General features: G+C 39.5%; 1 protein-coding gene across 1 annotated transcript; it reads right to left on the reverse strand.

The window, feature by feature from the left end:
- Positions 1 to 167: 167 nt before the first annotated feature.
- MYLK3 (myosin light chain kinase 3) lies at positions 168 to 22645 on the reverse strand. The gene is made up of 13 exons (XM_085303804.1): positions 22011 to 22645; positions 19424 to 19514; positions 17749 to 18187; positions 14375 to 14946; positions 12706 to 12811; positions 11158 to 11251; positions 10726 to 10835; positions 9511 to 9652; positions 8352 to 8422; positions 6805 to 6933; positions 5597 to 5749; positions 3493 to 3625; positions 168 to 1999 (listed from the first exon to the last, which is right to left on the reverse strand). Exons 1-13 carry the CDS (start codon positions 22521 to 22523, stop codon positions 1928 to 1930), a joined length of 2625 nt encoding a protein of 874 aa, XP_085159930.1. The 5' UTR covers positions 22524 to 22645; the 3' UTR covers positions 168 to 1927.
- Positions 22646 to 23746: the final 1101 nt, after the last annotated feature.

Consider the following 23746-nt stretch of genomic DNA (forward strand, 5'->3'; position numbering starts at 1 on the left):
GCTGTCACAAAATGCCCAGTCTTTAAAATGTGATGCAGTATGGAGCAGAGTCCTCAGGATGGGGAAGAGACCAGCCTAATGGGTTAATATTCTGTACTTATGACCTAGTAAAAGATGCCCTTTTTTAATTATTATGTCTTCAGTTAAAACCAAATTTGAGTAATAGGTCACTTTCATTTTAATGTAATTTATTAATCTTAATTCATAAATATACATACCAATAAATATAACCATATTTAGCATGCAGTACCACTGTGAAAGGAAAACATGAACAACAGTGGGCCTTCATGGAAGGTCATACTTTAATCAAGATTATTTCACTTGATTTTAATTCTTCTCCAACTTGATTCTGGAAATGCTGCAGAAATCCAGAATTCAGGTGCAAGCAAAGTGAAAAGCGCTAGAGTGGGAAAGACAACTAGACTAGCATAAGCCATTCTTAATCCTCTTTATTAGTAACCACTGTTTCCGAATTCAAGGGATGTGAAGTCTGTAAAGTCAATGGGAGCTTGACAGTGGCTTGCTGATGCCTTTGCTGAAAAGCTAGTTTTAACAGTGCTAGCTTTTCTTTCTTTCTTTCTTTCTTTTTTTTTTTTTCTCCCAAAGAGCTTATTCAGCTCATGCTGAGTTTTGCAGAATCTAGAACAGGAGGAATAAAGGAAACCACAGGCTTAGTAAAAAAATGTTATTCTATTAGCTGAGGGACTGTAAGTGGCTCCAACTCTTTACACATCAGGAAAATATTTCTGTTTAAAAACACAAATAAGTTAATATTGTGAGGAAAAAGCCGAGTGTTTGAGAACTAAACGGAAAAGGGGCTCTAGCTTCTTTACTGGGCCAAAGGCAGAGTCCTGCAATGCACCATCTCCCAGCCACTGAACAACAACAAAACTATTTTACATATCACAACATGTCAACTTCTTGGATAGACTTCTTCACATTTGCCAAAAAGGAGGAAGGAAAAAAAAAAGTCCTCAGACTAAAAACATACAAACTTAAGTGCTGCAGTGACAGTCAATGAGAAACCTTTAAAAGTTTTAACAACATGTAATTCAATGCCTGGAAATACCATCTTCTCTGAAAAAGATTATTTCAATTTAATTCAGCTCACCATTAAAAATAGCAATGGACATATTCACTTGATTTGCTTTGATACCAGGATTTCTCATATTCCCAAAATATTCAGTGACTATTTTTTTAAAGGAGATAGTAGAATTACTTTATATATATATATATRTATGTATGTATGTATGATTATATATTATATATATATCTAGTGTTATATATACATACAAAAACACACTAATTAGTTTGTGTGCATATACACACACACACACATATATATATACACACATAAGTATTCAACTGAGTAGTTTTGCTTGTCATGTTTTAGAGGGAAAAGATGCAATCTTTTTGGAAAAATGACAGAAAAACAGGATATCCAAACTTTTGCTTTAAATAATAGGTACTTGGGGGGGGGACGGAAAGTGCCACAGCTGTGGCAGTGCTCTAAAATTGATCAATTACATCAGCAGTGAAGAAAAAGTCTTCAGAGATTTTCTGTTTGATATGAGAAATCAGAAAACTGCTGAAGTGTTTTCTGGTGTAAACATACCAACAAATTTCTGTAGAATTAAGGTCTTCAGCAAGAAGACAGTCCCTCTAAGAGCCACATTTTCKTATCACTATCTCCAATAACTAAAAACTTGCAAAAACAAGCCAGGTAGCTTCTGCTTTTAGAGATTATTTCTRTGCTTCTGCCCTGAGGCGTTTCTGGAACCTAAGCACTCTAATGCACATAATACTTGAGAAGAACAGACACAAAATCTTATGTTATAAAAGAAAGAGATAGAAATTAATGAAAAAAATGAGTCCTTCTTTCATGGCTAGATGCCCATGTGGAGTAGCATAGATGTTTCATACAAGCTCATGCAAGCTTGACAGACATGCTCTGAAATCTCTTCAGCCTGTTGGCAGCAGCCACCACATAAAAATGTTTCTGTGAACAAAACAAGAGTCCAAATGTGAGTGACTGAGGTGAAGGACATTTTCTGTGGCTGACATGAGTTCTGCTCAAGTCGGAAAAAAGACATTTCTTTTGCCACTAAYGTCCCACACCTTTTGCAAAATGCAGTGCAAAACAGCTATGTTTTCTGCATATTACAGACAGTGTTATACCTTTCCTAGCTGAAGTCCTATTTTTTTTGCATAGAAACCCRTTTAACTTGGTGACAATTTCATACAAGGTCCAAAAAACAGCACGGACTCAGCCTCAGGGAAGCCAGCTAGCTTGCAGTGTACCACCATTCACCTACAGCTGCCAAAAGCACCGTTTCACATACCATAAAATTGACATCCCTCCTACACAGAGGTGCCAAGTAAATAAATCACCAGAGGAACTCTTCTAGCAGCTGAGAAGAGGTCCACCAGCTTTCCCTGCCTGTCTTTGCATTGTCAGCAGCCTAGTTACCTACCGGCATGCAACAGACCAACTGCTGCAGTTTGGGCCTCTGCGTACTGACAGGAGGAAAAGCAAAGCGGCTGCCAGTCATCAGGGTAGTGTTAAGAATCCTGAAGGATGATGCTCAAATCCTCCCCACAAGGGATCATGGAAGGCTTTGTGCTGGGGAACCAGCGATGACTGCAGAACAGACTGCAATGCTGTTACAAACTACGTAATAATGTATCTTTAGATAATGCTTTTTAATGCAAGTGCAAAAGCCTGTGACCAAACAGCTGGAGTGCAGGAGTGGAAAAATGTAAGCCTCAGGTTTAACTCCTGGGCAATGTATTACAATTCTGTAGTAGCAAAGGAAAACGAAACTCATTTCACTATGTTTTCCTCACATCTCCACAGGCTTGTGTGTAACAAGATCATTGCGTCTGTCCTTCAGGATTGAGCATCTGCAATCCAACAGACACTCCAATAGAAATCTATTACTTATTAATTCAAACTTAGTTCCAAAGAAGCCCAAGATTATCAGGAAGATCAAGTAATTTTCCAAGGTTGTGAAGTGCATCGAGTTCTCTGGATGGGCTTAAGCCTAATTTTTTCTTCTCTCCCATAGTTCTACTATGGGAGGTGCGAAACAACCTTTGGTTGTATCCCTACCACATAGCGRCAAAAGAACAATACAACTGTCGTCAACAAATAAGTCTCTCCTATCTGAAGGGAAAGATATTTAACGTAAACTGAGTAGTATTTGAAGCATCTAGGGAGGGGAAAAAATTTAAAAAAGAACATCTGTAAACACCAAGCCAAAGAAAGTATAATAATTTGAAAGATGAATTGCTAAAGATAGAAGCAATATCATTCTGCAGGAGAGAATTCAATTTGCAGTTGAAAGTAGAATTCCCAAACTCATTTACAAGAACTCTTTCTTGCCCTGTGCACAGAAGCACATCAGCCTACAGAAAAGGAAATAACGACCCTGCCCGCACTGAGCTGATTGTCCCTCTAGAAATAAGATTTTCCAGGCTTCATCTATTTACCTTCCATTTTCTCTGAGCCATGTAACTCTGCAACAACAGCTGGGACTTCAGGCGACACTTGGACTTCTTGGCTTTGGCAGGCAGATTGTTTAACCACTCRTGCTTCAGACACTGCGTTGCGCTCATCCGGCAGCTGCGGGATAAGATGCCWTGTAAACACACCTACCACAGTTGCTATTTTTTCAGTACCCTGTGCTGCTCAATATTACCAATCAAAGAAACTGCCTTAAATACACCAACAGAAAACTGAGTGGAAAGGCATTTTTAGATGCTAGTCACCTCAGTGCATGTGTGTCTGCATGACATTTTGCACTCCCCYATATAAGACATGAGTAAAGAGCTGCCAGGGGGGCTGCAGTGCATTGATTGCCGGGTGCTTGAATGCTGTACAGCTATATAGATTCATCAGTTTCATAGATATTCATAGAGTGTTCATAGATGTTCCCATAGTGGAAGGGACCTCTGGAGATCATCTAGTCCAACCCTCAGCATAGCCCCATATGGGGATTGAACCCATGACCTTGGCATTAGCAGCACCACACTCTATCCAACTGAGCTAAACCTGCCCGCAACTGATGCATGATTTTTGTTACCTTAATGAAGAAATTCACAAAGAGAATTAGTGAATACAGAAAAATAAGACAGTAGTAGTAACATGTGATGTTCCTTATCTGTCTATGCCCCATATTTAAAAGGCATAGATATGTATTCACCTTTAACTTGGATTAAGCAAAACTCACACTACATCCAGGTACTCAATAATGGGCCCAAATATGAGGATGTCTCCAAAAGCCTCAAGAAATAATACGGTGATAGAGAAAAACTGGGGGAATGGAAAGGCTAAAAGAGTTTAACTCGCATTTTTCAAAATGAAAGCCTCAGTCCCCTATGCTTAGCTCCTGCTTGTCTCAGCTGACACTCAAAAGAGAAGACTCAGACCCAACCAGCAGCTTGCACCAGTTTCAGTAGCAAGGAAAGGCTCAGACTGCTCTTGCGCCAGCCCAGCCGTCTCAGAATGGCAAAGATGCATAGGAGAGCGTAGGCTGGCCTTATGCTTCATGAACAACTGGGCCAGTTAGTCATTCCTCTCTGTATTTTAGTAATAATGTTCTTTTATTGCACAGTCTTTTCATTCGCAGCTTCTACGAGACTTTGCAGYGTCCCTATGGAGTCCCTATTCTCACTGCGTAGATAGATAGAAGACTAAAGCAAAGATCATCTGCGGTGTCATAGCAAATCAGCAGCAGAGTCTGAAAAAAAACCCTTTTGTGACTCCTGCTGACTATTCCTCTGCTGTTTGTTTACTCTTAACTTTTCATGTGACTGATTATTTAAAATATAATTAGTATTAGCATTGATCAGTCTAGTTTAGGTAATGATCTGGCAGATGTCAATGCTCTAAGCACTCCTTTGAACTCCTTTTGAAAACAGGATCCATTTTCATTGTGTGCCTCGTTTCCTGTTTTGATTAGTTTTGTACTGCTATTCAGAAGAGAAAAGTTTCTACACCCACTTTCCCCAACTCAGCAGTTGGGGAACAACAGTCTTGGTCTGACATCAGTATCGCCCTCATTCTGTCTTCTAACCCCATATGTACAATTACTTTTTATTTCAGTGCAGCCAAGACTGAGAAGCCATACGCAGAGTTAAGTCCCAAATGCTTCTCAATATCACCCAAATGCATTTAGAGCACTTCAGAAGAAAACAATGCACATTTTCACAGCTGCAGCTTCCATTTATGCTTCACAGGATTCAAGAAACATTTTTTCCAATTTGCATCACTGTTTGTGAAAATCCAAAGTAACAGAAGAAACAGCTTTTGCTCAGAGAAGAAATACTGATACCTACATAGCAAGGAACAATCCTTCCAGATTTGCTCTACTCTGCGTATATTGATGTTATTGTGGAAGGTAGCTCTCTTCAGTCAAGGTACACTGTCATTTTCATTTTAAATAGGGGCTTTGAATCTGTAGAAATACCCAGTAAGCACAGATACAACATACAAAAATGTCATATCTTGTTGGTTGCAATCCAAACACTTAGCTAGCAGAAATTCAGTGATATTAGGAGGTGCAACTGTCCTGATCATCACAGAAAAATGTACCTTTTCTCCTTCACGAGTAGTCTGGAAATAAAGTCTTTTGCTTCCTCTGATAGCTGTTCAAATGCTTCTGCATCAAAATCCCAGCTGCAATTGACTACRTAATTCATCGTCTCTGCATCAGTTTCTCCCAGGAATGGTGACAGGCCACTAAGCCTTTAAAACACATCAAAAAAACAAAAAACAAAAAGAGAGAGAGAGAAATAGAAAGAGAGAGAGACTAGCAGTTAGTGTATACAGTTACAGTTGTGGTTAGTGTACAAGAGGAAGTACTCCCAACAGTGGGGATTCCACTTCTCAGTCTCCACCAACATAAGCCAACAGTTCGGAGCAAAAAGCATTAATGTTAGTGTTACTCTCCAGCAGTTTACTCAGCTAAGTGAGGGAGCACTGCTAATGGATACCCAAATAAATTAATTTAGTGAGGATCTAGGTACATGCTTTAGCCCTTTGTCAACCAGGAATGCTAGGGGGGGGCTCAAGGCCTACATTCAGATTTGGCTTGAATTAAACAAAACTTTGAACAACAGAGTACTTTTTTTCAATTGGTCTCTAAACCCAGATTTATTCCTTCAATAATTTATCATTCCATTCAGTTGCTTTTTGGCTAACGTATAAATTCAAAACAGAGATTCGTCCAGACCATGGAAAGCAGTTATGAAAAATTCTGGGATGCAGTGCCAACTCATGAGAAGGCTTTGGACAGACAAGCCTCCTGTGGCCACCACACAGACGCCAGACAGAAGTTTTCCCCATTTGTTGAAAGACGTTTGTTGTTTAGATGCATAGCCTAACATCCCCAACACTAATTCCTTTGTGAGCACCAAGTCTCAGCTGCTAAAATGATCAGATTTGAAATGAAAATTAACCTAAGTGCCCAAGAATTCAATGAAAATGAAAATTCTGACATGCTTTGGGCAACTTTTCTTAGTAAATAAGACCTGACTCATTTTCATTCACTAAATAAGAAGGTAAGAGAGGCAAACATTTAAATATTTACAGAGAAAGATTATTTGTTGTACAAAGAATTCACACCCACAGCAAGGTGCCTTTGCATGAAAGGTCTGTTTCCTCTAAGGCAATGAGTTGGGCAGAGTGGCACGCRGACRGGCCCAGCAGCTGCTGCACTCCTGYTCTGCAGGTACCCGCCACCCGCCTCTTGTTGCGGAGCCTTTGGTGCCAYCACTGCGACCCCTCACGGGCTTACTCACAGCATGTACGTGATGACACCCACACTCCACATGTCCGTCGGGAAGGAAACAAAGTCATAGTTCACCACTTCAGGAGCCAAGAATTCCGGAGTGCCAAAATTAACTTTCAGTTTCTCACAAGGTTTGTACCTTTTATCAGAAACAGAGGGGTATCAATGCTGCCAACAGGTTAGGGAAACACATTCATACTTGTGTTAAAAAKAATAAAAGTAAATATAAAAATAAAAAAGAAATGGCAAAAAGAACAGCCAAAGCACAGCAGATTCACTCAGGCACAGAACAGCATTAAAGGCTTTAAAGGATAAACTGGTGAATTTTGCTGTAATGGCGGGGTAAYACACCACCGGCTTACCCCTTCGCCAGAGCAAAACCAGAAGGAAGTAACAGGACAATAAAACTTGGAAAGGCCTCCCCTACAGAGGGGCAAGAGCTTTAGTCTCTGACAGGCTCCACAGGATACTTTCCAGCAAATCTTGTGCAACACCAAATGACTAAATCAGCTTTCATTAAAACAGGTTTGGAGGACCTTTGTTCAGTAGAATGCATCAGCTACTGCTGAGGGTAAAGGTCTAGATAACAGATATGAGCACTATGTAACTGCTCAAGTGCAACTCTGAAGAGGATTATTTGGGCTTGGTAACAAGCAAACCAGTGATCCATATATGGAGAAGAGGATTCTGTTTTCTGTACTTAAAAAGAAGGCTACAGACACTGCATCACTAACAACAGCCACTGTTGGCAGTTTCAGCTGTGTCTGTATACACAGACAGAACACATTAGTAAAGTGCTGTTTTTACACCTCCGAAATCTAGTTTTCAGTCCTGCTTTAGTAAGAGCTTGCATCTTGAACCTCCATTTCAAGAGGAACCATAATTTAATCTCAGTGTATGCATTTCTGTTGTACATATGTACGAAACCTTGGTATTTCTCTATAAATTTTTTTTCTTTTAAGAGTAATTTGGGAAAACAGAAATATACAGTAGCCTTACAGGGTTTAGAAAAGAAGTACTCAGAGAAGTATACATACTGGTGTCATTGCTATCTGTTCTAGAAGAATAGACTCATACTCCCACAGCTCTCCTCTAACAAAAACTCAGAGCAAGCAAAGGAAAAGCATAGAGATAACACCATAGCGCTCTCAGCATTTCTCATTTCACACAGGATGCCTCAAACATGCATTTCATTTTGCAATTAGCTTATCTGCCTAAGGAGTTTAGTACACAACTAGAACCTGTACAATAAAACTCAGTAGTCATGAAGTCTCTAAGAATCTTCATGGAGTCCCTAGAGTAAAAACTACACTGGGGAGCATCTTAAGATAATTAGAATAGCAGTATAGCTTTATCCAATAGAAATGTTATTTGAAAAAGTAATTAGATAATTAATGCACATAGCAGAAAATTCATGCTTGCAGGAGCATACTACTTTGTTCATTCGCATATCAGAATCAGTTTAGAGCTATCAAAATGCATAAACAAAATATTTAAGAAGAACTACCAAAAAACACATCAGTGTTTTATAATAAATTGATAATTGAACCCTCTTACCTCCTTGCTAATCCAAAGTCAATAATTTTAATCTGGTTTCCTACGTGATTTACACATAATATGTTTTCAGGCTAAAAAAAATAAAGAGGCGTTTAGTTAAATATACAACTGTTTGAGACAAATCTAGTAGAAGAACAAGCAGAAATTCATAGAGGTTTTAATCATTATTTTTGGATATTTCTTTTATTTTCCTTACTACCAAGGGAGAGAAGGATTTGGCTCTGGCATCCTCCCATCTGAGTTTGTAAAAGACTTGGTTTCGGAGCTCCATATACAAGTTTAACTTCTGCTGCTCTTTAACAACATTTCTATATTTCACCACAGGTAAGAGATGGATTTTGAAAGATAAAAGGCCTTCTGCATAAAATGTTAGAGTCAGCCTGGTAACTGGATCAAGCTAGATTTACTGTGAAAGTACAAATGTAACTCCGTAAAGTTATAAATGCCACATAAAAGGCCACAGGAAGCATGTCAAATGCACGCTTTGGTTTGCTGACAAAGGCAAAGATTTGGATTTTCCAATGAGAATATTTGTCACTGGGAAAGAAAAATCCAAACTTAATGTAATTGCAGAAATGTCTCTAGGCCAGCTAGACTAAACTAACATCATTTGTTTAAGGCATTGTATAAACAGGAAAAAACAAGCGAGTTCCTACTCAAATCTATTAAGGAACCATTAGGAAAACACACTACCATTTTGCCACAGTTTAGTTCCAGGCATTAAGAAATGCAAACAATAGGAAGACGACAGAATAGTTACTCGAATACAGTTGTGCGGGATAGGGGAGAAGAGGTTGGAAGACTGCAGGCACTTCTTTCCAATGTGGTTTGTTTTGTTTGTTTGTTTTGTTGGGTTCTTTTAAACGACAGGAAAGGGTATGGTTTAATTTCAGACAAAATGCAAAACTTCTCATCCAGGAGAGGCAAAAGCAGAGAACGCTGTTTATTTCACCATTCTGGGCAAGCTACCAGACACTGAAGAAAAAAAATAATTCTTCAAAGCTTATTTAATTCAGTAGCCACAATGAATCAAGTATTTCATTATGAAATAAATCAATGAAAAGAGAAACGATCCTGTTCCTGCAATCTCCATGCTTGGTGATTTTGTCATGGCCCACATCATAGTGTCATTAAAGAGCAGAGAGCAGAAACTACTGACCTTCAAATCTAAATGGAGAATATAATGCTGGTGCAAGTAGTGGACTCCTTCACAAATTTGCTTGGTAAACAGGATTGCATCCAGCTCTGTTAGATTGTAGTTTTCATCAGTGATCCGGTCAAATAATTCACCACCATCAAGACTAAAATATTGACATAGAGGAGTGTTAAAAACAGTAAGACTCCTTAATTACTCAATTTATTTCCAAGTTGGAAAATTGAGTTTCTAATTTAACAAAGATCCTAGCAATATACCCCAATCTAAAGCACATCAGTATTCTCAAAACTTCAAGAGACTTATTTTTGAGCGTGAAATTGCGCATCCGTCTATGGTACCTTCTGAAATGGCCAAGTTGCTGCAAACATTCAGCAAAAAAGCCCCAAACCAGAACCACACAGCCAGCAACACTGAAGATACCAGAAGGAGTATCAAAGTACCTATTACGCAAACATCATCTTGACAGCAGAGAGAAAATAAAAGTCAATCTATAAAACTTATTAAATGAAACTTCTCATATTCAAAGTTGTTCTGCCCAAAATGCCAATTGAAATTTATTTTGCACATAAAAAATAAACAACATTAGACGTAGCTCTAACGAGGTTCTGCTAGAAAAATTTCATCAAATCCTCTTCGGGTTTGTTCCGTATTTAATGCCGACAAAAATTCTTATTCAGCCTCAAATAATAGGGTATCTTTATTAATCCTCAAAAATTCAAAAGGAGCTAGACCATGCACATAGCAAATCACTTTTTTGGTTTCTCCACATCTCTTCTAGGTCTACTTAAGATACCTCATTTCTTCTCATGCCTGGGTCTCTCACATTGTCTTTTTCTCTACTATGATCTTTTAATTATCTCCAGCACCTTTACATAATTTGGCAGCTAGGGACAATAATGTTAAGGCCTGTAAGCTAAGCTCTTAAATGAAAAATTATAGCAAAGCTTTTCATCAACCATCTTGCAATTTGTTTCATACTCTGGAATATAGCTGCTTTACTTACCATTTGTTTAAATAACAATCTTATGAAATATGATTTTTAACCTAAAGAAGTTACATTCAAAATGCAAATTTTTCATTTTGAAAAAGGAATCAACTTTCTCATAGGCTGGGAAAACACCCCAGTCTTTCTCACACCTCAGATGTATTTTTCCTTAATTCCTCTAGCGACCTGAGCAAAACCAAGTATCTGACAATGCCGAGATCTTTCATACTTACTATTCCATGATCAAAGTGATATTATTTTTGCCTTCAAAAGCATCGTAAAGTTGTATCAGATTCACATGATTTAATTGATTCATGATGTTAATTTCATTTTTTACTTCCTCCTGAAAAAATAATAAATTAACAAAAAAAATGAGCAAATACGCTTCTTAAATACCAACATATTCAAATGCAACTATTTGTAAAACCCAGCAACAGCCATATCACAAGTCTCAAACAAACAAAAGGTTTAATCACAAGCACAGGAGATTACAAACAGTCATAGAAAGTTAGTTCTAATATCCACTAAGACAGATTTTACAATACTGGATACTACACAGTGAGATGCTAATTCTTCAGAGCTGATTCAGTGAAGTGGTATGGAGGTGCTTGTAATACGTGAGATTTACAAGATTTGCTCATTTAGATTTACAATAACATAATTACCTTTTCTTTTGCTCCTTTCACTTTGATGATTTTGGCTGCTAGGTTGAGACCTGTTGATATTTCTGTGCATTTATGAACTTGCCCAAAACGTCCCCTGTTGATGCAAAGCAAAGGATGGGAAAACGGTTTAACACAACTCACCAGAGAAGCTTTTCAAACAACTATTCTTATCGTTGATTAAAAATAGCATGGTACAAAGTGAACAGAATCAGGTGGCCAACAGCATGAATCTCCTCTTTCTCTCAGCTTATGAAGGATTAGTTTTATCTTTCCAGCCAGTTGTTCAATGCTTACATTAAAATATTATGCTCCCTACATATTACTACATTTCACAGTGGTATCATGACCTGATGATATTCTTTTTTGGTTCTGTAACTATACCCACTTGCTGTCCTTCAGTGATGTGTTAGTGGGTATATTAACAAGGATATTTCTGTCCTGATCTCATAACTTTTTTAATGACTGCAACACCAGTCACTGTAGCCACTCCACAGGCTGCATTTCTTGCATGTTGTAAATTCTCCCCCAAGCCATCCAGTTATATTAATGTCCCTTGGGATGATTTTTAAACACCATCTTTTCTGCTATTGCATCACCAGGCTTATACTTACTAAGCTATATTTGTACTTAGGTCAGCCTGTAAATCAGACCTTCTTGTTAGATAAGTAAGTATACAAGAATACAAAGGCTGAAGCAGCTGCAGACTTCCTATGAGTGAAACCTAAATGTAAGGTCAAAATAATTACAAATTTTCCCTTCATTCTGTTTAATATGCAGTTCAGCTCTGAAAAAAAGATTATGGAAGCTGCCTGACCTAATGAGCTTTGCTGGCTTCAGATGCTCTGAAATCTGTCTGAAGGTTATAGATTTTCTCATGACTCCAGCTGTGGCCAGGATTGTTASAGCAGATGCAGAGAGCAGTCACCCAAGATCACAAGCAGGGGTCTGAATAAAGAACTGGGACTCAAACCAGTCATCTAAGAGCCTTGGAGGGAGTGGGGAGAAGTCAATAGGAGGTACAAGGAGCCCAGCAACTGTAATAGCACACAAGGTCTTGATGATGACAAGAGGAATAGAAGGATCTGACACCCTATCCACACGCTCCATGCTCTACTATCCTAGGCCAAACTTTTCTCTCTTATTGCTCTGGCCTTCAGCCCTCACCAGCTTATCTTACAAAATCTAAAGCACTGAGAGTAAGAGCAGTATGGAAAGAGACTGTATAAAAAGTGTAGAGAGGATATTCATAAGATGTTCTACAAATAACTGCATCAGATATGTTTGCATCACCTTTTACTGTAGTCAAATCCGTATAGTAAAAAGCGGTGAGCTGGTAGCCATTGCTCCGCAAGCTGCTACAGGAGAGTGCTACWGAGCCCCACCAGCCACAAAACACCTGCTGACCCGCCGGCTGCRGCAGGCTTGGACCTGCCCTACTAGGGCGTCACGGAGCCGTGCAAGGAAGAGAGCCCTAGCTCACCAAGTAACTCCATTTCTTCATGCCCTGGCCACCACTTGCAGCACAGCATTAGGGACAGACAGACTTACCCCCCTAGTACTTCATGGCGACACACAGAGTAGCACGTTGTCACCTCCGTCTGCTTGACACTCACTACACGATGTTCAAAAGGAGCTGGAGGAGAAGGGCTGTCATCTAAAGAGAAGACAGCCCAGTCATGTGGTGTTTTCTCCACAAATCACTGCACTCAGTGTCAGCACCCTCACACCAGCACTTTCAACCCACAAAACAGCAAACACAAGGTAATGCGTGGAAGTATAATGAGAAGCGTCAACTGCCTAACATGCTCCTGGCATCCTCATGCTCCACAGCTCCACAAAAGCCACTCTCCTGAGCTCCCCCCTCCTTCACCATCACTGCTGCTGAAAGGACAAACCCAGTTACTCAAAGGCATTGCTGAAGCAGAGCTGGGATTGCAAACACACAAGCACAGCTTCTCCCCTCCCCACTGCTGAGCATTTTTGTTGCGGGGGGGGGGGGACACTCTACGGGAGAAATACCAAGGGGACAAACAAGCACCCAGATGAATCAGACCCAAACAGAACTTTACTACAGTGCTTTAGTAAAGCACTGCCCTCTCTCCTATCTTTTCTCATTGCCTCATGTTCCTCTACCATCCCATCGCTTTTTCTTCTGCTGGAATTCAGACAAGCACTGAAGCACCTGGGTAACACTAAGCATGCTACTCCTTTGCTATTTTTAGGAGAGGAACGTAAGAAAAATAACCAGAAACAATGGAATTATTTGCTAATTTATATGATACTCTGTTAAGAACACATGCTCAAGTACTTTACCAAACAGGGATTTCAAAAAAATATTTTGCATTTATAGAGAGCTGGCAGAAGCAAGGTGCTGCCAATATCCAAAAATCTCTGTTGCTTCAGCTGAGGAACTTTTGCTATTAACGTCTTTTTGCAGATGAGGAATAAAGGTCCACAACTGAGAACAGGATTCTTACCTCTCAACCCCTGCTTTTTAATATAGTAAAGTTCTAGAAGATCAACATCTTAATTTATTGCTTAAGAGAAAGATTCACCTTACAAAAATATCTGGCAGTTTAAAAACTAGAATACTTCAAAGCAATTGCACAGTTAAACTCCAAATATCTTGTGCCACAATTTAACATGTATTTTGTTCATCTCCAGCCACTGCTGAGAAAGCCAAATCCAGGACAATCAATATTCACAAAGTAACCAAATAGAGATCTGTGACCAATAGCATAACAAAGACCACAACCAGTTACTCTTCCTATATTTTGCTGCCCTCTGAACTCCAATTCATAGTTACTAGGACATACCCAGATTGCACATTCTTTATCTTATGGAATAAATGTTTTATCCCGTCCCCTTCCTTCAAAAAACAAAGGATATTTTTGAAAAGAGGCACACTTCTGAATACACATATACTTCTCCCAATCTTACTTTAAATGATTTTTTCCCCTGAAAATACCCTTTAAATGGATTCAAACTTGAAAATAGTGTTCATACTCGGCCTGCATGACTGAAAATGGGAAAATTACTATTAAAGGAAATCCTACAAATGTGAATTCAGTTGTTTTCAATACCAAAAGGTCAAAAGTATATGTGATGTTTAAGCAAATGCTCTTGAACTTTAAAATACAGGGGGGGTCTAATGAGCACAGCTGCAGCTAGCACAAACCTCAGCATAAATGTTTGAGAGTAATTGTGAGCAACTTACCAATAATCATTTCATCCTGTTTAGGAAGCTCTTTACTAGCTCCTGATGGTTTAATCTTCTCTGGTGCAGTTCCTGTACACTGACTTGCATCATTTCCACTTCCTCCTGAAGATGCAAACTCAGACGCTCTCCTCTCAGAGTTGATATCCTTCAGGGATTCTTCTGCTTTGGTGGTTTCTTGATGGATTTTCATTTCTATCCCCAGATCTCTCTTTGACTCCTTTGCAGAGGTATTCTGTGAGGTTATGGGCTTGCACTTTAATTCTGATTTCTCTTCAGCCTTTTTAGCTACTTTGGACTTGCTGAGTAATGTCTGTTGTTTTTCTGTTTGAGATGCAGGTTGACTTTGCTTATTGTCCCCTTTCACTTCTTGGTTTGGCTCAGTGCTGGTGTTTTTAGGACTCTGTTTAAGTTTTAATTTGTCAGGCAGCTGTTTAACTGCTTCTACTTCTGGTGGTGTGGAGGATGGAGATTTTGCTTTAGAACTTTTACCTCTTTGATCATTTAAGCTTCCCTCCTTGGTCACCTCAGTTTGTTCTTTCATTTCAGTCATATGCACACTGATGGATATCCTGGAGAGCAAGCAGTTAAGAATAATTTTGCTTTGAATAACTTGATGGAACAAAAATGTTTACAGCCTTCTTAAATCACATATTTCTATGAATTAAGGAAATTTAGCTGTGCAATTCCCTTAAGAAACATTCACAGTGCTAAATGGGGAGTTACCAAAAAGGTGTGCTGACGCTTTCCTGCCTATGTAGGTGTTTGCCCTCTGCTGGGCATGAAATATGTCACACAAAATGAGGCATAAATCTCATCTAAAAGCTCACTCATCCTCTTTTCCCAGTTACTGCAGTTGGTTTAACAGAAGACCACTCATCTGAGCAGAGGAGGTAGCGATCACCTTCACAAGTTACAAGCTGAGTGTCTAAACGTCTGACTGCTTGTACAACTTGGCAAATCTGAATGTTTGTGTCCAAGCCCTCTTCCAGTTGGCTGACATTTGAGCATGCAGGACTGTTTTTATATCTTTTTATGGGATAGCATTCTTTCCACAACTTTCTGTTAAAAACATAACTTTCATAAATTATCTCATTCTGTCACTTTCCTTGGCATTCCAACTACTGGAAACTTACATTTTTTTTAATCTTACCAGAAAAAATACAGATTAAAAACTAATCTTCTATACTTTAAAATTCTGTCAAAAATATTTGTCTCATAAATTTTGAGTCAGCTGTTACACCTTAACATGAGCATATAGTCTGAATTCAGTGAGGCTCCTGAACACAACTGGAGGCTCAAGTTGTATAGTAAGAAAATCTCTGATGTCCAGGAGAGAATGCATTTAATTTTCCCCAAAGTTATTGCCTTTTTAAGTAGTGCTACACCTCATTACAAGAGATGCTGTAAAAGAAATTATTTCCACTTTTGCCTAATAAGGATCTGAAGTTTTTCATGTTTAGCACCTTTAACACCCTTYGCATTATGCTATGAATCTGAACTTCAGGGGGAGCGAGCTGTCAAAGCAACCRAAGGCAGCTCTGAGCAGACACCTCCGCCACTATCTAGACAAGCCTGAACTCAACAGGACTCTTGGGCATTTCTCCAAGCAGGGGAACATAATGTTCTTTCTGTGTTTCTCTGCGTGCTTACAGACTTCACTAAAACTTGCATTCATCTTAGAGGGGTATTTACTACACTCATGTGACTTCAAACCCAAAATGTTATTAGGTAACTATTCAGGAGGACCGCAGCTTCCCTGGGTCTTTTCCTGGGTTAGGTTCTGCCTTCCAGATTTCTCTTGTTCTCCCTCTTTCACAAACCAACCTGTTTGGGGCTCTGATGCCCTCTGCCCAAACTACCTAGCTGTTCCAGAAGCTGCTGCCTCTCCCTTTGAGTTCACTGCCTGGCATATCATCACCAACCAGCACKGATTTCCAAGGGGTAACAGTGACATTTCAACAACTGCTTAACAAACACCTTGAGCTATCCTCACAGCACAGGTGGGAACCTCCAGGGCAGCACTAGGGCGGGCAGCTGAGACGGACCCACTCTGCTGTTTCCAATGAGGTGCCTATGGCTCACAAGCCAGAGCCTAAAACTCATGGCCAAAATACAGAAAGACTCACACTTTCACAGTTATTACAGCAACCAATTTCGATACCACAACGCATACAAAATGTACACAAAGTTGTTCCTGAATATTGGAGAAGAGGTCACAGTAGTGAGAGCTTCTCCCACGCTCTCTCTCCTGCCATGTCCTTGCACTCTTAAGAGAAAAATGTCCTTTGAAGGCCCCAGTCTCTGTATTCAGACTATACCAACAAGCCAACCTTTACAATGAGCCATTTCTCACATGGAGCGACACACACTGACATCAGGACAACTTCCATTCATTTTGCCTATTTAATCTTCATTCATGTTACTTTTAAGAAGTCCTCTAATCCCAGTAGATATCTACCCATTTCACAGCAACATTTAAATGCCTTGCCTATATTCACAAGTACTAACATAAATTCAAAGTATTTGAATTAAAGCGTGCACTTACAAAAGTAGTGCCACATTCTTGTCTGGCCTTGAGACACTGATTTGCACACCTAGGCAATAGGGTAATTGTACATACAAAGTAATACACACGTGTGTGTGTGTGTGTGTGTGTGTGTGTGAAAGAATAGACACATGCGGGTGTGTGAGCATACACACATACAAAAACACACACATACACACACTCCTTGCTATCCACAATAGGCAACACGAAGTAGGAACAACAGTTAAAGGTGGGGGGAGGAGAGCAATAAATAATAAATGCAATTACAATTTAAATTCTGAAGAAATAATACAAAAAGAAAAGGAAGAAAGATGTGTTTCAAAACACCTCTACAAGATCAGGCTACAGAGATTAATGAAGGACCATGTGGCACAAAAAAAAAAAAAAAAAAAAAAAAAAAAAAAAAAAGCCATTAAAAACACTGAGAAGACCAAAGGAAGTAAGTCACTTGGATTTGTGACGGTTATAGAAACAGATGAGTTGGAAAGGAGTGAGTGGTTTATGAAGGTCCCATTCCTCAAGTTATCCTGGAGTGGTCAGCCTACCAYCTCTCTAGTACACAGAAGATTATCATATCTAAAATATCTCATGTATTTACTCCAACTCTTTAGCTTCATAAAAAAAGAATTATAAGAGGCCCTTGCTGCTTTCAGTTCTTTGCCTTACCCATTTGCAAGGTCCCACTGCGCCTTTTCTAGCATGGCCATTTTCCCCCTCAATTACACTGTAGTGGGAGATGCTGCTTTAATAATCTATCTTTACTTTTTCTCCTTTTAACACAYGCAATGTTTCAGGTCACACAGAAAATTACCAACAAGGCCATTACCTGGTACATGTCACTTCGCACCCTGCATCAGATATGGCCCGGGACACGGAGGGTGCAGCTTCCCGGGAGGCTGCACTCAGCCGCACAGGTTTGGGTTCATCCTGCCCAAGTTTCTGATGAAAAAGCTGCCTGCAGCGCTCTTCGAGACGTGGGGCTCTGTCTGTATCGTTTGCTTTAGCAGGAGCACTCTGGTTCCCTACACGGTCTTGATTTGCGAAGGGAAGGCCATTGTGTTGATTCAAAGCTTTGACACCAGTGTCCTTTCGTTGTTGACAAACCTTAGAGCTCTGTGCTTTGCCAGCACCTTCTGCTGCTTGCAGGGGTGCTGGTCTCTCTTTAACTTGGAGTTTAGAGTCAATTTTCTGAGCTGTAGCACTAGAAGTGTTTACCTTCTCAAATGCTCCACTGTTTTCATCTGATTTTTTTCCACTTTTGGTCTCTGAGTAAGACAAACCATTAACAGTGAATAAGCCTTGACAAAAGTGACAGAGAAAGGAGTAAAGTAACCCACCATTCAAAACAACCTATGCAGTTCTGTCATCTGGAAAGCTCAAAAGAAACCCCTGAAAGGTGCAAAATCCTCACCAGCAAGGCTTGAGACAACCAATATTAATGTTCATGGCTTTATCATGGCTTTAACTGCTCTGCTAACTTTCCAGCAGTCTTTCCGGACCAGATAGAAGCTGGATTTCCAGAAAGAAAGAAAAGGAAAGGAAACAAAAGGCTTGGCTCATCGCCTTTCAAATCTGAAGTTACTCTGGGGGCAAATGTAGCAGATAGTGCAGACACTGAAGTCCCAGGGATCAAGCCCCTAAGGGCTTGAGACAAGGCCCCTTGCATTTTTTACAAAAGGACAAGAAGGTCCTTCAGCACCTTCTCATACCAGTGGCTGAGAATATTAACCATGGAAATGTATAATGTAATTTCCTTCAGGGTTCAACATGCATGGAGTATTTGTTAGAAAGATTAGTTTACAAACCTGCGTAGCTTTTGAGTCAGAACTGTGATTAGATGGCTGTTATTTTTGTCACTTCCTAAATGAAGAAACAAAAGAGAGGATCTTCCATAATTTAAGGGATACACTGACAATTTGTGAAGCAGACAGTATAACAGGCCCTGTTCAACATCACATTCACCCCTGTTGCGACTCCACAGGCAAAAATAATGGATGCAACAGGGTAGTGCCCTGACAGATGCATCCTGAATAGGAATCTCTTCCCTAAGTTCCCTAAGCCCTGACATAGCCACGAAATTTGCTGATCAGAAAAAAAAAAAAAAAGAAAAAAAAAGAGATACTGCTATGTCAGCATGTCTCCCTTTCAGAGGGGGAGAGAGAAAGAAGGAAAGAAGGCTGATTCAGCTGCATTGAGGAAAAGGATTTTAGAGGTTTGCTATGAAATATTGCCACTACCTTCATGGTATCCCAGAACTGGTACCACTCTCTTAATTCATCTCATTGTAATTCCATAGCAAAGAAATAGTATAGCCAAACAAAGGTGATGCATTCAGTTTGGCGAGTTTCTAGGTTTTTGTGGGGTCCAATTTGGGGACAGATGTTCTTGTGGAGAAGGGGAAAACAACCCCATATTTTTCTAGTACTGGTGGATGCAGTTACCAGTCTGTCTGCTGCACATTCTGGAGTCAAAGCTTACAGCATGCCTGGAGTTATACATACCTTCCACTGGCTTCTTGTTTTCAGTTTGTGTTCCTCTATTACTAAGCACATGCTTAGGTTTTGCACCACTCTCTTCAGGTTTGTCTTTAGCCTAAAAATGGCAATGGAATATAAAAGTTACAGCCAATGAAGTTCATTTCCCACAGGGTTCCTCTAATTGCGCAGGTATTTAATGTGCGCTATCACCTGCAATCTGCATTTTTAGTTAACCATTGCTTTTCCTCCCCTTTTCCATTATCTCAAAATATCTTAAAACGTTAACTGTCAAAAACTTTGCCTGGCGTCACTCTTACTCATATACATGAAAGAACATGGGAGTAGAATATAAGATAAAGGGTATATCAGAAAAGCAGAATATAAGATAAAGGGTATATCAGAAAAGGAAAAAAATATATAATTCTGTCGCTTTTTGGCAGGTCACTGAAAGACAAGCAATGTTTATATAAATATTATAAAAATTTGTATCACAGCATCTAAGAAGAGTATTCATGATTTGAGCTATGAGCCTGGCAATATAGACAAAGAGCCTCCAGCTTTATGGTAGCTCTTATGTACATACCTTCACCGATGCTGGCTTTGGCATGATTAAAAACAGACTTTTCTTCTGGCAGTACATTTTTATTTTTAAACCCATTTCTTCCACCAATTAACAAAACATAGAGGAGTAATACTTGTGAAATAGCACTACTAAGCACTTTACATAGCAAATACATTTGCAATCAAAACAAATAGGAAAAAATTGCCTAAAAATAGGAAAGATATAACATTATATGTCTTAGCTTCAATTACAGTTAAAAATAGAATTTAATGATTTTATAATGATAGCCTCCTACCCTTCTRTAAGAAATAAGCAACATTTTCAATATTTCTGCACATAACTAATTACATCAATGCTGCAAATCAGCCCCTTCAGCTGTTAGAAAAAAGGGTTAAGGGATCAAATCTTTCATAGTCCAACCTTTACTGACAGCAGAGAAAATCCTGCCTTTCCCACTAGCTAAAAAAAAAAAATCTAAAAAATTAAGACTGTAAAACATCATTACCATTTTTATTACAGCTCTAATCAAACCTGCAACAATGACCACRGGGAACATTWTTCTTTTAAAATCCTTCCTGCAAAAAAGCCTTGAGAAAGTTTGACAGTCTAATGCTGATTTTTTGTTTTGGGGAGKTTTTTTTTGAAAATAAAGGGTTAAGCCTGAGTTCTATAAAGTTCAATTCATAATCTTTTATTAATTTGAAGCGTACCCAGCAGAATACTCCCATAAGCATTCCCATGGCATCTCTGGAATGCTGTCATACCCTCAGCAAACAGCTTCACCAGAAAATCAAAACATGACCTCCTGACTCCCATCTCCATACTTAGTAACCTTGTGCAAACCCAGCTCTGMGATAAGCAGCAATGCTGTTACAAAACAACAAAGGTTGGAAAATAGAAACAATCAAGTAGCAAATTCTTTTTGTGTGCAACCCCAGCGCAACTGTGGACCTCTTTGGACAGGCCTACATCGCTGTCATACAAGAGACCGCAAATCTGAAACATCAAGCTAGCACATGGCCCCACACGAGCTCATTTGTTTTTATATTCACCTATGCTTTGCTCCACGTTGCCCCCGCTAGATCACCTACRTACACCTCCTCATGCTTTTAAACTAAGTTCAGGTATCACTTGCTACCCAGCAGCCATTCTGTGATCAAAGTACAGACATATCTTAAGGTCTTACAACTACTTATACTCCAATTTCATTTTGYGGCATTTAAGCTAAGTTATTTTTCCTGTAATCAAGAGCCCTACATACAAAGAAATCCTTGGAATGAACAAATATCCCATATATTCCACCTCACGCAGTTCCTCTCAGTCTTTCTCACAGTGGGATACGAGCTATTGTGAAAACGCAGAACTCACAATAGCCAAAATTAATTTCAAATGCCTGTATCTTTAAAAGCAACAACCCATTCTAAAACACTGTACCAGCTACACACTGGTCTTGCCTGTTCTCCCTCTCACTGTCCTTAATAATTAAGAAGTGGCTCCAAACTCATGCCTAGGAACTGATGCACTTGCACTTGCAAACAGAATAGCTACTTGATTTGAGGAGCGAACAATCTTGAGAGGGTTTATAAACCAGCTAAGGACAATTGAGATGTCTAAGGAGATATAAATCAGCTTCGTTATATGAACACAAGTCAGCATAAGTTTTAGTAACTGGTGTTCAGACATCAGAATCGATCAGGAARATAGGAACGTCTTCCTTCCCAGTGTGTTACTCTTACATCTTTTTATTAGGGGCTCAATTTACTCACTAATCTGAACGTCATCACAGAAGCCGAATTTTCTTTTACAGTAGCAATCATACTTATTAGAGGATTGCCTGACCCACTTTAGGTGCATCAGACATAAACCTGCAAGGCTTTTTGAACCCTGGTCTCTGCTTCTAGAGGTTTACAATTCAAAGGTTGCATCAGTAAGCTGTAATAGCAGTACTGAAATTAAATTCTGTATTATAGGTGTTGTGATAAATCACAAGAACCCAGAAGCCCTGCTACTCCACAAAGAAGATATCAAGAACAGTAAATCAAAACCAACCTCCACAAGGATTTCCAGCAGACTCCCCTTTTTCCAGGGAACAATGCCTTTGAGAATAAAATCCACTACTTTAGAATTTTTTAAAATTTCTCCCATGAACGTAATAACCTTATCCAGCGTATCGACCCTTTTCTCCATCTTTGCCAGCCTCTCCTTATGCTTTGAGGCATCTAGCTGGACAATTTTCATCAATTTCAATACTTCTGAGCATATACTCTGGATATCAGCCAGCTGTGTACCATCCGATAGCTTTAGGACTTTTTTCATTGCATCAGTCTCATCAGGAGCTGCTCGGGATGCTGTTAGTTTGATAATGTCTTTTTCTATATTATCAACACCTTTGTTAACTCGTTGCAGCTTGCCTGTCAGGTCTTCCTGGAAATTTAACAATTTGTCCACCTTTTCATTCAACAGATTCAGTTTTTTGTCCATCACGCTTAAACTGTTCACTTTTGTAGGCTGTAGCTTAGTCAGGGCATTTCCCTCTGCAAGGTCCAAGTTACTCGCAGACATTCTGTCCAGGCAGCAGGATACTGGAGAGATTAAGCTGGCTTCTCATTAATCATAAGTTAGAGAACAAGTCTCCAAAAATTCATCGTTTAGCCACCCCTCTACCAGACCGTCTCACTTATTGGAGATGCTAGAACATGTCATTAGATAGCTACTGCACAAAAGACTTATTTTTGTGTTATCTCCTGTGTGCGTTCAATGATGGAGTTAGTTTGGCACCAGACAGTATTTTCTTGGGCCTCCTTGACGTCACAAAACCATTTAAAATTCTTTCTCGAGTGGCTGTTGATAGGCAAGCGTCTTAACAGTGGACAGTGCCTGAGCAGACCTCTGTAGGCAGAAGCACTGGTTTCATGACCAATTTCAGCTCTATGCTMTAGAAAGGAACTTATCAGAACATTTCTTTTCATTATATAGAAAAATGAAAATTTGGTGGCCTTGTGTGAAGGCCTGGGAGAGGTCAGCTTTGTAGCACTGATGTGGAGCACCCACCATAGACACAGGCTGTGCTCTTTAGGTTGGCTGGCACTTGAATTTAAAAATAGAGTACAATGACAAGGATCTGAAATGCATATCTAGCACCAGCATGTCTTTGTCAACTGAAACTTCTAAAATTAAATCTTTCTCCTAGACTCTGAAAGTGAGCAGAGTAAAAATCCTCATGAGGACACAGCAGAACTACTCCAACTGCTGGCAACAAGATTATTAAATCATAAAACCTATATAAAGAATTTACTGGCTTAATTTCACTTCTGAAGTACATTATTCTGTGTAATACAAAAGTTACATTCACTAGAGAGCAGGGAAATAGCCACTCTTAACTTGCAGAGCCACCACCACCACAGCTCTGAGCACTATGAACGGAGGTATGGAGAGAGATTAAGCAATTTGTCCAGTGTCAAACATGGCACTGGTAGCAGTAGCCCACAGGTGAGCCTCATTCTCCCACACCCTTTTCCACTATGACACATACATAGAGTAGGAGGAGAAAGCAGTGAGGAAATCCCACTGCAGTTAGCATCCTGGTGTGACAGGGCAATCGAATCCTACCAAAACCACGAGTTTTGGGATACTGAGCATCCCTTTGCCTCCAATCCCTTCCTCTCATACCTTCTCAAAAGGAGCACACAGGAAAAAACTTAATTCTTGCAGTGAACTTGACGTACGAATTAGGAAGCTGTAGAAATAAAAATATTCCCCTTACATGCAGGAAAGGGTCAGTAGTA

Source organism: Rhea americana, unplaced genomic scaffold, assembly GCF_003343005.1.
Source record: "Rhea americana isolate MKP2758 unplaced genomic scaffold, rheAme1 scaffold_20, whole genome shotgun sequence".
Lineage (NCBI taxonomy): Eukaryota > Metazoa > Chordata > Aves > Rheiformes > Rheidae > Rhea > Rhea americana.